The sequence below is a fragment of the Mustela erminea genome, chromosome 6 (assembly GCF_009829155.1).
Source record: "Mustela erminea isolate mMusErm1 chromosome 6, mMusErm1.Pri, whole genome shotgun sequence".
Classification (NCBI taxonomy): Eukaryota; Metazoa; Chordata; class Mammalia; order Carnivora; family Mustelidae; genus Mustela; species Mustela erminea.
Genome location: NC_045619.1, coordinates 87,624,781 through 87,639,649, shown reverse-complemented (window position 1 = coordinate 87,639,649; position 14,869 = coordinate 87,624,781). Strand labels below are relative to the sequence as shown.

The 14,869-nt window shown below is 42.0% G+C and overlaps 1 protein-coding gene across 1 annotated transcript; it reads left to right on the top strand.

The window, feature by feature from the left end:
* Window positions 1-791: 791 nt before the first annotated feature.
* Window positions 792-6,175, top strand: KRT6A (keratin 6A). The gene is made up of 9 exons (XM_032348291.1): window positions 792-1,382; window positions 2,302-2,516; window positions 2,898-2,958; window positions 3,116-3,211; window positions 3,336-3,500; window positions 4,010-4,135; window positions 4,966-5,186; window positions 5,417-5,451; window positions 5,562-6,175. Exons 1-9 carry the CDS (start codon window positions 843-845, stop codon window positions 5,813-5,815), a joined length of 1,713 nt encoding a protein of 570 aa, XP_032204182.1. The 5' UTR covers window positions 792-842; the 3' UTR covers window positions 5,816-6,175.
* The last annotated feature ends 8,694 nt before the right edge of the window (window positions 6,176-14,869 follow it).

Sequence of the window (14,869 nt, the reverse complement as noted above, 5' to 3'; positions counted from 1 at the left end):
ATGGTTTCCAGTTGGACAAAAAAATTTGCATAATAACAAGTCATTGGGAAGCAAAAATTGGGGAGGGAGGTACAGAAGTCAGGTCTCTAGACAGAGTTGTCTTTGGTGATGTCTCCTGTCCTTTCAGGAAACTGCCAATTGGTGAGCTTATCACATAGGACAGAGAGCAAATGCTGACTACACAGTGTAAAAACCCAACTCTTCTGGCCCTTTGTTTTTCAAAGGAAGATTACATCCCCAGTATAGCCCCCATATTCATGCCCAGGACACCAGGAAGAAGCCAGGAGTTACAGAAGGACAGGCAGAAACATGATGAAAAACACTGCAGGCCACTTCTTGTGCAGGCCTTTGGGCAAATGCCTATAAGAACTCAAGAGTCAGTCCCACCCTGATGGGAAGGGTGGTGCTTGAAGAGGAGAAAACCTGTGTGGGAAGGGGGCACACAGAGGAGTGTCTGAGTAAGCAGAAGGAAGGGACAATTATCACAAATCAGCTCCTTGTCTCCTTTGTTTCAGAACATGACTAACTCATGACTTCAGTGAATTCACATCCAGGCTTATTGTGTTGGGATCATCAAGGCTGGAAGGCAAGAGAATTTCTCCATGACTAAAGGAAGCCAAAGAAGCAATCTTCATGTTTCATACCTTTAAGAGGCTGGGGCTGATCTCACTATTTGTAAAGATCAGCCCTTCCCAATCTGCAAGCTCACCTTCCAGGACGAAGCCCAACCCATTTCCACCATATATAAACTGCTGCCGGGAGGTTCATCTCACAGATCTGCTCCTCTCAGCCCTACCCTTCAGCCTCTCACACTTTCTTCAGCCTTCTCCTCTTCAGAAACCATGTCTAGCAAATCTACCATGAGGAGCCAAAGCATCAGCCACCGTGGCTTCAGTGCCAGCTCAGCCAGAGTCCCAGGGGTCTGCCGCTCTGGCTTCAGCAGTGTCTCCGTGTCCCGCTCCAGGGGCAGTGGTGGCTTCGGTGGAGCGTGTGGAGGAGCCGGCTTTGGCAGCAGGAGCCTCTATGGCCTGGGTGGCTCCAAGAGGATCTCCATCGGAGGGGGCAGCTGTGCCATCAGTGGCGGATATGGTGGCAGAGTTGGAGGCGGCTTTGGCTATGGAGGTGGAGCCTCAAGTGGATTTGGTTTTGGTGGTGCAGCTGGTGGTGGCTTTGGGCTCGGTGGTGGACCTGGCTTTGCTGGTGGCTATGGGGGCTCTGGCTTCCCTGTGTGCCCTCCTGGAGGCATCCAAGAGGTCACCGTCAACCAGAATCTCCTCACTCCTCTGAACCTGCAAATCGACCCCACCATCCAGAGGGTGAGGACTGAGGAGCGAGAGCAGATCAAGACCCTCAACAACAAGTTTGCCTCCTTCATTGACAAGGTGAGCCACGAGCACCTGTCTCCACTGGGATTCCAGAGTCCCCAAACTAGACAACCAACCAGTGTCCTACCAGGGGGAGACTCAGGAGGAAGGGAGGGAGAAGGGGACTGGGACTCGCTCTCCCCTGAGATGCCAGTTGGGCTCCATGTTCACAACAGGCAGAAGGTGATGGAAATCATTTAAAACCACTGGGTCTCTTAAGTATCCATCATTCCCAGGGAAGAATATTCTACTTTTGATAAGCATGAAGCAAAAGAAGGCAGTGAGAGAATGGAATGGGTTAGCTTTCCCTTCTGGAGATTCCTAGAGATTAAAAAATAATGCCAGCAGAAATCTCCTCGAGGACTCTGGGCATGAGGAAAGAGTCAGAAAAAGAAAAGAAAAGGACATCTGCCTGGCTTAGAAGAAAAAGACCTAGAAACATTTATATAGCCATAGGAATACTAACTGTGTAGAACCAGAGCATGACCATTAAGGTGTTTCTTGTAGAGAGCAACCATGTACTAAAACAGAAGTTACTGGAGTCCAATCATTAGCTATTGGATTTAATTGTTAGATTCTACACATTTAATATGCTTTTAGCTGAAGTACGATTTAAAAAAAAACTGTGCAACCTAATGGGGAAATATATGATTGTGTTTTTCAATGAAAAGAAAAGAACTGTTAAACGTCATTGATAAGCAGCATAACTTACCTAGTGAGAAGACTTCATATGTCCATGGAAGAATTTCACACAGCATCACTGGAGTGGGAAGGCAATAGGTTTGTGGGTCCAACACTGTCAGCCTGAGCCTCTGTATATGCTGTGTAGTAGGCCAGGTGCGTGCTGGGTGACACCCCAGGAGTGCCTGGGCACCTGACAATGCCTACCTCTTTCTCCTTTGCTTTCTCCGGCAAATATCACCTTGTCTTCCTCCAGGTGCGGTTCTTGGAGCAACAGAACAAGGTCCTGGACACCAAGTGGACTCTGCTCCAGGAGCAGGGCACCAAGACTGTGAGGCAGAACCTGGAGCCCTTGTTTGAACAGTACATCAACAACCTCAGGAGACAGCTGGACAGCATCCTGGGGGAGAGGGGCCGCCTGGACTCAGAGCTGAGGAACATGCAGGACACAGTGGAGGACTTCAAGAACAAGTGAGTTCAAGGAGAAAAGGGGCTTCAGTTCCCTGAAGCAGATGCTTGAGGACTGCCAGGTGACCAGGTCCAGATGTGGGCATGGCTCCGTATGGAAACAGGTCCATGGAAATGAAAATCACAATCATTGTCCCAAAACAACCCCCAAAGAACAAATGGGCCATAGAGGTGGTAGGAGAGAAAAGGAATTGGGAGAACAATTGGGAGAACACACACACACACACACACACACACACACAAAAGGTGTGTGTTGGGGGGGGTCAGTGGCAGGAAAACTCAATTTGGACCTATCTGTTTTGTGGAAAGTGGGGATCCCAGGCTGATCTTGCTGTATTATCTCCATCTCTGGCTCAATTATGTCTTACCTTGTTCTAATTGTAGATATGAAGATGAAATCAACAAGCGCACAGCAGCAGAGAATGAATTTGTGACTCTGAAGAAGGTGAGCTGATGAAGATCAGGGGATCATGTTCCTTTGTAGAGGGGGAGGACTCTGGGTCTCTGCACACATCCAAGAGGGGAATAGAGGGGGAGACTCAAAGGTGTGGAGACTGGGAAGGAGGGCTCAGCTGACTCCAAGTTGTTGGCTTATTCCCCAGGATGTGGATGCTGCCTACATGAATAAGGTTGAACTGCAAGCCAAGGTAGATGCTCTCACAGATGAGATCAACTTCACCAGAGCCCTGTATGACGCAGTAAGCATCACCACTCCTCTTTTATTTGTTGTGATGGGACTCTGCAAAGGGTGGGAAATCTTGGGACTGGATACATCAGTCAGTGCCACAGGAAAAGATGATCTGACCATCTTCTGCTCTGCAGGAACTGTCTCAGATGCAAACCCATGTCTCAGACACTTCCGTGGTCCTGTCCATGGACAACAACCGTAACCTGGACCTGGACAGCATCATCGCTGAAGTCAAAGCCCAATATGAGGAGATCGCTCAGAGGAGTCGGGCTGAGGCTGAGTCCTGGTACCAGAGCAAGGTGAGCCTTGAGTTGACAGTTGCCCAGGAATGCCCGTGTCCCCTACCTGATCATTAGTGAGGCTACAGACTTTGCTGGGAAATTTGCTATAAGGAAGCTGATATTTTCTCATAAGATGTGTACCCTGCCATCTTAGACCAGGCATTTACAGAATTTATGTCCAAATTTGATAAGTCAAGAACCCAAGTCACTAGATAAAGACCTAGTGTTCTTTGCATTTGTCATTTGTCCTTTCCCTGATCCTGGCTCTCAGAAACAGGGTACAGAACATTGTTGGTCCACAAATGAACTAGGCAGACAGTGGTCCATTAGAGAGAGGGTCTGTGATCAATGTACAGTATCCAATGACCTTGGACCACGTCAACTTTCCCTAAAAACCCTTGTGGAGAAACCACTGGCTTCATGGTCCAAATGTGTTAAATGCCTTGTTTGGAAGGCAAGCCACTGTTGGGATGTGAAAGCCCATATACACCATCTTCTCTCTCTTTCTCTCTCTCCCTGGATTTCAGTATGAGGAGCTTCAGCTCACAGCAGGCAGACACGGGGATGACCTGCGCAACACCAAGCAGGAGATTTCTGAGATCAACCGCATGATCCAGAGATTGAGATCCGAGATCGACCATGTCAAGAAGCAGGTATGGTGCGGGGCTCTGGAGAGGAAAAACATCCTTTCCTTGCTACACCACTAGGTGGTCATCAACTACCTTTGGGAAATGCTCGAAATTGAGGGAACAGCAAAGAAAGGGGAGAACACACAGCTCCCACCTTTGAGAATTCCCACACATCAGGGCACTTGGATGCCAAAACTACAGAGTGATACAGTCACATCACAAGAATAATCCCAGTCAGTCAGATGTAAAAAGATAGTCTTGGAGCTTTTAAAAGAGATTGGTTAAAACAAAAGGTTGTTTTAGGAATATATGAAACAAGTCAGTAAAGAAAAGAGGTCAGGATGAGGCAAGATTGCTTCAAATCTGCTCAAGATTCAATGGAAAAAGAAAGTTGAGCAAGGACCAAAGGTGAAGATCAGTGTTGCCCAAGTGTGATAGAATCTGTTAGGAGTGAGGAAGTCAAGATCTCCACAGCTAGATGTGAAGCTCATCTGCTTAAATGAGGATGTTCCTAATTTTGTATAAGTTAGTGTGGCATCCACGTGAGATCACCAGAAGAGATCCTTGTCTGGCTTTGAAGATGGCACTCAAAAGAAATGCGTAGGTCCATTTCTTCCAAATCTGCTGGCATTTTGTCCAGTATAGTGCAGGGAGGTTAAAAAAGGGCACAGGTTTTCTCATGTGGCTCCCAGACTAACTCATTTGTGCAGAACAGAGAAAGACTGGACAAAAAGAGGAAGAAGGCCCTTTCTATGATATTGGACTCTGGAACTCTTCCTCACTAGAAAGAAGTGTGTTTAGTATCCTCTGGAGGACTAAATCTCGAGTTCATCCTGCCTATGTTCCTTCTCTAGTGTGCCAACCTGCAGTCCGCCATTGCTGATGCTGAGCAGCGTGGGGAGATGGCCCTCAAAGATGCCAAGAACAAGCTGGCTGATTTGGAGGATGCCCTGCAGAAGGCCAAGCAGGACATGGCCAGGTTGCTAAAGGAGTACCAGGAGCTGATGAATGTTAAACTGGCCCTGGATGTGGAGATCGCCACCTACAGGAAGTTGCTGGAGGGCGAGGAGTGCAGGTAGGTAACTCATCACACAAGCCCCTCAAACATCCTGGATCCAGGTTTAGGATGTTGGGCCATGAGCACAAGTTGAAGGCACCCTAGTTATGGCCATAGCGGCTACTCTCAGAGAACCATTTCCAAGGCAGCTTCCCCATGGGCTATCCTCACATCAAGGCTTCCCACTCTGGTCCCTTGGTAGCTCTCTGAGGTCTCATGCCCCCCCGCCGTGTCTTCTCCCTTCCTAGGCTGAGTGGCGAAGGCGTTGGACAAGTCAACATCTGTAAGTACCTTTGCTCACCTCCTTCCCTTGCCCTTGTGCTCCTCCCCTTCTGAAGCTGGCAGAATGAGCTCACTGTGTCCTGTGTGTCTTTGTCCCTCTCTCCTTCACAGCTGTGGTGCAGTCCACCGTGTCTGGAGGCTATGGCAGTGCTGGTGGCTATGGCAGTGCCAGCGGTATGGGCGGTGGCTCAGGCCTGGGCGGAGGCAGCGGCTACTCCTATGGCAGCGGCCACAGCCTTGGAGCTGGCTTCAGTTCCAGCAGTGGCAGAGGCATGGGGGGTGGCTTCAGCTCCTCTGGAGGTAGCAGTTCCACCATCAAGTACACCACCACCTCATCTTCCAGCAGGAAGAGCTACAAGCACTAAGTCCTGCCGTTGGCTCTTGGTCCCACATTGTCTCTGTCTACAGCTGCATTGCCCTCTCTCAGGCCACGTCTCCTCTCTTGTCTCTGATTTCTCTTACTTTCTGAGTTTGAGCTGAAGTTGCTGAGCACCTTCATGTCACCTCACTGTCTCTACCTGCCCCACTTGAGCTTCCATTGCTCCCCATCAGAAGGTCACTGCCTGGGTCTTGGTTCAGAATAAGGCAACTTCTTGCTTTTACTGGCCCAGGAATTCCCATCTTTCAAATGTTGAGATCCTCCCTCACAATGTTATGAAAGCACAAGTAATCAGGTGTGTGATAAACATGGTTTGTATCTCTGTGACATTTTCTGTTCTTTGCTCTCTTCTAATTGCAATAAAGCAGATTTATAATATAATTTATGGTGTAGTATTGACTTGCTTTATCACTTTTAAATCTTTAGCTTTTTCATTGCACAAGTGTCTTATCATGTGATAGATACTCCCAATACCCATGTACTTTGCTCTCTTCCTTCAGACAGTTTCAACAAACTGCCGTTTGGTATCCTGATGTTCAGAATTCCTTCCCAGATCAGATTGCATATACATTTTTGGCAAATGGAGTGGCAAGGATCTGGTCTACCATCATTATAAAGTTATTTTTACTGCCTGTATTACGTAATAGTAGCTTAGTTTCTCTAACTTAGTCTCTAAGACTTCTCTGCCACTTGCCCAGTGGCTACCCATAATGCCCAAAGAAATATGTTATCTTACCAATTATAGCAAAAGACCATTGGCAAGAGAATAAGATATTTGATTTTTGCTTGTAATTGCCTTCATGACCTAGAAACTTGCCTGACAAGGTGTATGAAGAATAATTAAAATGTGTATATCCCTGAACTGGAATTATACTTCTAGAAATGTATCCTGAGAAAATAGTACAAATGCAGGAGGGTGTATGTATGTCGATGTGAATTCCAACGATCTTCACAATATGAAAAAATTGAAAACTCTGTAACTGGACAAATTAAGGGTCCAAAAATGCAGGCACAAAACTTATATGCTGATTTCTTGAAGTGTGAAGGCAGAACGAGAATAGAAACTCCCTCTTCCTTACCTCATAAGGTTTTCATGGTGGCTCAAAGAAGCCAAGTCCTGTTGCTCTGGCGAGATGGTCCCACATCCCTTCTAGGTGTGCCCTGGCCCACTTTGACTTCTAAGAATGGTTAAGGGAAATACAGGATACAGTGCAAGGATGGTCTGTTAACTTCTACTTCCTGAGGGCCAGTTACTGTTTCCAGTCCGTTTCCTCCATGCCCCTAACCCCAACTCTCAGTACAAGAGAAATTCTCAAGGATTGGCTAATTTATTAAGGTATTTCTGGATCCCACTGTATCAGTATTTTGCTGTGTTCTCCTCTAACCATTCCTGCAGGGAGAAGAGGTAGCCTTTCATTTTGGCACTGACTCACTTTCTGCACAGGATTTATCTAATACCAGATTTATGACATTTGGCTTCCAAAATCTAAGCCCACTCACCACACACTAATATTCCCATGAAGAATAATGGAAAGTAAAATAATTGGCAAAAACAGACACATGAAAAAGTGCTCCAAATCACTCGGCATCAGAGAAATACAAATCAAAACCACAATGAAATATCACCTCACACCAGGCAGAATGGCTAAAATTAACAAGTCAGGAAATGATAGATGCTGGCGAGGATGCGGAGAAAGGGGAACCCTCCTACACTGTTGGTGGGAGTGCAAGCTGGTGCAACCACTCTGGAAAACAGCATGGAGTTTCCTCAAAAAGATGAAAATAGAACTATCCTATGACCCAGCAATTGCACTACTGGGTATTTACCCTAAAGATAAAAACGTAGTGATCCAAAGGGGCACATGCACCCGAATGTTTATAGCAACAATGTCCACAACAGTCAAACTATGGAAAGAACCTAGATGTCCATCAACAGGTGAATGGATAAAGAAGATGTGGTATATATATACACAATGGAATACTATGCAGCCATCAAAAGAAATGAAATCTTGCCATTTGCAATGACATGGATGGAACTAGAGGGTATCATGGTTAGTGAAAAAAGTAAATCAGAGAAAGACAACTATCATATGATCTCCCTTATATGAGGAAGTGGAGATGCAACATGGGGAGTTAGGGGGGTAGGAGAAGAATAAATGAAACAAGATGGGATCGGGAGGGAGACAAACCATAAGAGACTCTTAATCTCACAAAACAAACTGAGAGTTGCTGGGGGGAGGGGGGTCGGGAGAGGGTGGTGGGGTTATGGACATTGGGAAGGGTATGTTCTAAGGTGAGTGCTGTAAAGTGTGTAAACCTGGCGATTCACAGACCTGTACCCCTGGGGATAAAAATACATTACATGTTTATTAAAAAAAATTTAAAAAACAACTAAAAAAATAATTAGCAAAGAATTATATCTGGGATATAGCAATAAACAGAAATGAAGTTAAAAACCTGTATATGCTGAGAGAAATAAGTCAAGCAGAGAGAGTCAATTATCATATGGTTTCCCTTTTTTGTGGAGCATAACAAAGAGCATGGAGGACAAGGGGAGACAGAGAGGAGAAGGGAGTTGAGGGAAAATGGAAGAAGAGGTGAACCATGAGAGACTATGGCCTCTGAAAAACAATCTGAGGGTTTTGAAGTGGCGGGGGGTGGGAGGTTGGGGGAACCAGGTGGTGGGTATTGCAGAGGGCACGGATTGCATGGAGCACTGGGTGTCGTGCAAAAATAACGAATACTGTTACGCTGAAAAAAAATTAAAATTAAAAAAACCTGTATATGCATGTATGGACTTAAATTAAAATCATATGGTGCAGGAACATCAAAACTATAACCAAGAAAAACTAAAAACAACTCAATACTTACAAATTTGATAATTTAGATGAAATTGGCCAAATTAGAATGACACAAAACTACCAGAGTTTACACAAGGAGAAACAGATAATGATAATAGTCTTGTACCTATTGAAGAAATCAAATCAATAATATATAACCTTCCAAAAAAGAAAGCACCAGGCTTCGATATTTTCATTAGTTAATTCTACCAAAACAATTAAAAAAGAAATGGTACCAATACTTGACAATCTCTTCTAGAAAATAGAAACAGGAAGAACACTTTCTAACTCATTCTATGAGGACAGCATTACTTTAATATCAAAACCAGATAAAGATGTTTCCAGAAAAGTGAAGTACACTCCAATATCTATTCTGATCTTGGACATGAAGGTGTTCAGCAAAATATTATCAAATTGAGTCCTATGATGTATAAAAGAATTCTACACCACAATGAATGAGGCTTATTATAGACATGCAAGGCTGATTCAACGTTCAAAATCAATCAGTGTAATTCACCATAGAAAAGGCTAAAGAATAAAAATCATATGGTTATATTAATAAATGCAGAAAAAATTATATAACATAATGTAACATCCATTCTTGATTTTTTTTTTAAAAAAGGCAACTCACCAAACAATGATAGAGGACAAGTTCCTAATCTTAATAAAGAACATTAAAAAAAAATCTTATAGCTCATATCATACTTACTGGTGAGAGACTGGACCCTTTTTTTCTGAGGTTGAGAATGAGACAAGCATGTGTTCTCTCTCCACTTTTATTCAACATTGTCTTGGAAGTTCCAGCCAGTGCAGTAAGATGAGAGAGAGCAATAAAAATTATACAGATTAGAAGTGAAGTAATAAAGCTGTCTTTATTCTCAGATGACATGATAGTCAATGTATAAATCTGAAAGATTTTGTCAAAAATCTCCTGGAAAAAAAGCCAGTATAACAAAGTTGTAGTATACATCGTTACTATTTAAAAAGTCATTTGCAGGGCACCTGGGTGGCTCAGTTGGTTAAGTGACTGCCTTTGGCTCAGCTCAGGTCATGATCCCGGAGTCCTGGGATTGAGTACCACATCAGGTTCCCAGCTCTATGGGGAGTCTTCTTCTCCCTCTGACCTTCTCTCATGCTCTCTCACTCTGTCTCTCTCTCTCTCTCTCAAATAAATAAATAAAACCTTTTTTAAAATAAATAAAATAAAAAGTCATTTGCTTTTTGATATACCAGTAGTAAAGAAGTGAATGTTGAAAATTTAAGAAGTATCATTCATAGTAGCACCAAAAGATTAAGTACTTAGGTATCAATCTAATAAAATATTAAGAGCATCTGTGTGTGGAAAATTATAAAATACTGATGAAAGAAATAAAAAGTGTAAGTGTAGAGTAGACATTGTATATTTATGGATTAGAAGATTCAGTATTATTCAGATGTCAATTCTTCCCAATTTGCTATATAGATTCAACACAATTTCAATTGAAATTTTAGCAAGCTCTTTTTTTGATTATCAACAAGTTGATTCTAAAATTTTTTTTCATTTTTTAAAATTTATTTTTTATTTATTTTCAGCCTAACAGTATTCATTATTTTTGCACCACACCCAGTGCTCCATGCAATCCGTGCCCTCTATAATACCCACCACCTGGTACCCCAACCTACCACCCCCCCGCCACTTCAAAACCCTCAGATTGTTTTTCAGAGCCCATAGTCTCATATGGAAAGGCAAAAGACTTCTGCAAGGTTAAATAAGTGAAGCACAGGATGGTGTACTGAGGGCAGTTAAACTTTTCTCTGGGATACTGTAATGGTGAATTAACAACACTCTGAATTTGTTAAAAACTCACAGAATTTTGTAGTGAAAGAGTGAAATTTAATATTTGATATTTAAAAAGAGGGTGCCTGGGTAGTTTGGTTGGTTAAGCATATGCCTTTGGCTCAGGCAGAGTCCTGGGATCAAGCCCCATGTTGGGATCCCTGCTCGATGGGGAGCCTACTCCTCCCTCTCGCTCTGATGCTCTCCTGCTTGTGCTTGCTCTCTCTCTCTCTCTCTCTCTCTCTGTGTGTGTGTGTGTGTGTGTGCAAATTAAAAAGGAGTAATTCTAAGATTGAGCAATCCCAAGATGAAATGTAAAATGTGGAAAAAAGAACTACTGTATCACGGATGTATGAAACAACCTCACAGAAGGGGTTGGAGATAAAGCCTGACCTAAACAACTTTGGAAATGAGTGGAATCTGTAAGACTAAAGGCTAAGAGGAACTATACATACATGCTATGGTTGATAAGGTTGATTCCCATAGGGATAAGGTATAATAATTGTGAAGCCGCTATACACATATACTGCCATTAAATAATTAAATGGATAGCATATGCTTAGAGCCAGGTTTCTCACTGTTGATGCAAGTTTACATATAAGCAAAGGAAAAAGCTAAAATGATCTTTATGATAATAAATTAAAGATGTAGACATCAGCATGGGTTTATGGTTAGTTTAGCATAGATACAGATGGTTACATAAGGTAACATTTATAGATATGTGTATATGCAGGAAATGCTAGAATGTACACATTGGTTTTTTTACCTCCACCACCTAAGGGCACCTGGAAACAATGACACTCTAGTGACACATCTAGCACCCAGATCTTGGTTTCTAATACCATGACCCATGTAAGTGTGATGGTTAATTTTATGCGTCAAGCTGACTAAGCCATAAGGTGCCCAGATATTTGGCCAAAATTCATTCTGGGTATTTATATCAGGAAGTTTTTAGATGAGATTAACATTTAAACTTGTTGTTTGTGTGGAGTTGAATGCCCTTCATAATGTGGGTGGGCTTTATCCAGTCTTCTGAAGGTCTGGAGAGAACAAAAGTCTGACCCTTCCCTAAAGAATCAATTCTCTTGCTTTGAGGGCCTTCAAACAGGGACATCAGCATTTCCTGGCTCTGCAACAGCTTGCCAGCCTTCAGACTTGAACTGGAACAGCAACTAAGCAGATTTTGGACTTGCCAGCCTCCATATCACACAAGTGAATGGCTTGTAATAAATCACTTTATATATAAATATATATATTATATATGTGCATACAAATATCATATATAGATATAGATACATGCAAAAAAGATTTATTATAAGGAATAGTTCATGTGATTATATATTATATAAAAAGCATTTATTATATATATAAAACATTTACTATAGATTTATGATATATAACTATATGTATTTATATATAATTATCTGTATTGTATATGTCATAAATCTATAATGTGTTTTTGTACATATATATGTTGTATATATGTGTGTGTGTGCGCGCACGCATGCGCGTGTGTATCTGCTTGGCTCTGTTTCTTTGGAAAACCCTGACTAACAGCATTAAGAATAAAGAAGGCTCCCTGGAGAAATGACGGATTCTAGGACTGGGATAAGAAATACACAAAATAACTCTAAAGCATCTTTCAGTGCCAAAAATTTAGGAAATAATAAAAAAGCCCACTGAAAGAGCTCCTAATGGTCAAACTGGAACAGTTTTTTACCAGAAAGGAAGGTAGGAAGGAAGGAAGGAAGGAAGGAAGGAAGGGAGGAAGAAATATCTGATTATAATGAAAATATAATATAAATAGTCATGAGCCCATACTGATACAAATAAATGATTAAATTAATTAATTAATGAGGGAAGATAGACTACTCTGGTGCAGAATTCCCAATTATTTACATAGGTGCCTCCCTTCCAGCAGAGAGTGAGTAACTCCTCCCCTCCCGAGTATGAGCTATGCATGCTTTTGTTCCAAAGAGTATGAAGGAAAGGGGTGAAAGAATAACTTCATAATGACCTTACAAAAATCTGAGAAACACTTCCTCAGCCAGATGATCAAGGTTAACATCAATAGTGATAAATCATGTCAATAGCATGTAGCCTTGATAATATGTGATGAAAATGGCAATTCTCATTGCCAAAAACGTCTTCCTCTCAAAATACCATAACATCAGGGTCATCATGAAAAAACAGGAGACAAAGCCCAATGGCCAAATGTGGAAATCTACAAAATATCTGGCCACTGCTCCTCAAAACTTTCAAGGTCATCAAAACAAGGAAAGCCTGACAAACAGTCTCAGACAAGAGTTAAGGAGACATAATGACTAAATGTAATGTAGTATCCTGGATGAGATCCTAAAATAGAAAAAAGGACATCAGGTAAAAGCTAAAGAAATCCAAATAAAGTATGGACTAGTTAATAATAATAATAAAATATACATCCTTTCAATGTGACAAATGCACCATACTAATGTGAGGTATTAATAATTGGGAAATTGGGTGTGTGGGGTCTACAGGACCTCTCTGTATTATCTTCACAATTTTTTAATAAATCTAAAATTGTTTTAAAGTAAAAAGTTTATTACAAATGTGCTTAAGGTGTGGGGCTCAAAGTATTTTTAACTAATGCCAAATTTGTAAGCAAAATTACAATACAAATAAGGTGGAGAGAGAGAGCTAGAAGCAGAGAAATAATTGAAGGACATATGCTAAAACAATAATACTGATTATCTCAAGTTGGTATAAACCTAAATAACCTGTATTAATTTTAAGTTGTGTACTTTCTGAATATTTAAATGTTGAACATATATCCTTTTCATCATTGAAACATATTTCAAAAAAGGAAAAAGAAAGTGTCTGCCAATGATGTCCTAATTATAGGAGATCTGAGATTAAATGTGGTTATGCTTTTTGGTACAAAGGGAGAAAAGATTTATTTAAATCTTGATTTAAAGCCCTTGTGAAGAAAATATTGGATTTTATTCCTTTCCTCCACTGAGAACTGAATAAGAGGGAATGGATTTCTTTTGCAACAACAAAGACTTGTTCTTGAGGCAAGGATTGAGCCCTCAGAACCAATGGTGGTTAGATACTAGATTTGGTTCCTAAGAAGCCTAACCAATTGCCTTCTTCAGTGCAGAGTCCAATTATCTGGAAAAGATAGAAAACACATCTTTTTAATAACACTCTCAAGTAGAAGAACTTTTAGCTAGTTAGACAGCATACCCAAAGTTTACCATACCTGCATCCTCTGTGGTTCAGCATGATTGATAGTGGGCAGTCCAATGTAGATTCCAGCTGCATTTAGGTAGAATCCTGAGCACATCCCTATGCGTGGAATCACATCTCATAGCAGGGAAGGCTGCAGCATAATCAGGGGAGGGAACGCTTCAGAAAGGGTTTAAGAGCAGGCTGCTCTTCTCTGCCCTGCTCCATGCTCCAGGAGGCAATCCCTACAGACTTCCTTGCTAACTACCTCTTCATTGTATTTGACTTTATGAAAAGCTGGCAGTTGATCCAAGGATGGGATGACAAAGGGTTGAAGTATCTCTGGAAGTAGCTGTACCCTTTTGACCATGACTCCTGTCGGGCAGTCCCTTCTCAACGTTTTCACTTACTAGAGTAGGGATGGGGCAGGAAAAGCATCCTCTTTAGGTCTTGGAGGCATGCCCACTCAAAGGCTCCATTTCTCCCAACCATTTTACAGTACCCAACCTCTTCATGCTCCTTTAGCAGGCCACTTCTTTAAGGCTACTGTCATCTGTGTCTGTACTCCTCTCATTGAAGAAACGCTGTTCCATCAGTTGTGGTAATGAAAGACCTTACGTTCCTGCTTCTTTCTGAAACCACCAGCCTAGAATTTGGATGCTCAAGAAAGTTTTCTTTCACCTCTTTCTCTCTCTCCATTCCCTTTACCTAATTTGTTTTTCTTTGTAGTACTTGGAGAAAGTAGGCCTAGAGAAATCACAAACTGCATTCAGTAGATGTATTTTTAATCATAACATTGATACTGTTACTGTTATACTATCTTAAGTATGGTGCAGAACAAAGCAAATAAATAATATGTTTATGTCATTCAGGACAAAGATTTTAGGGTGAGAAACAATAAATACAGGTATAGAATCATCCTGTAAATTTCTGTTTGAATTGAAAATATTACTACAAACTTTTGATTTGTTTTTAAATATATTCTTACATCTTTCCTAGTTCTGTCCATTGAAAATATTTCAAGGGGCACCTGGGTAGCTCAGTGTGTTAAAGCCTCTGCCTTCGGCTCAGGCCATGATCCCAGGGTCCTGGGATTGAGCCCCATATCAGGCTCTCTGCTCGGTGGGGAGCCTGCTTCCCCATCTCTCTCTCTCTGCCTGCCTCTCTGCCTACTTGT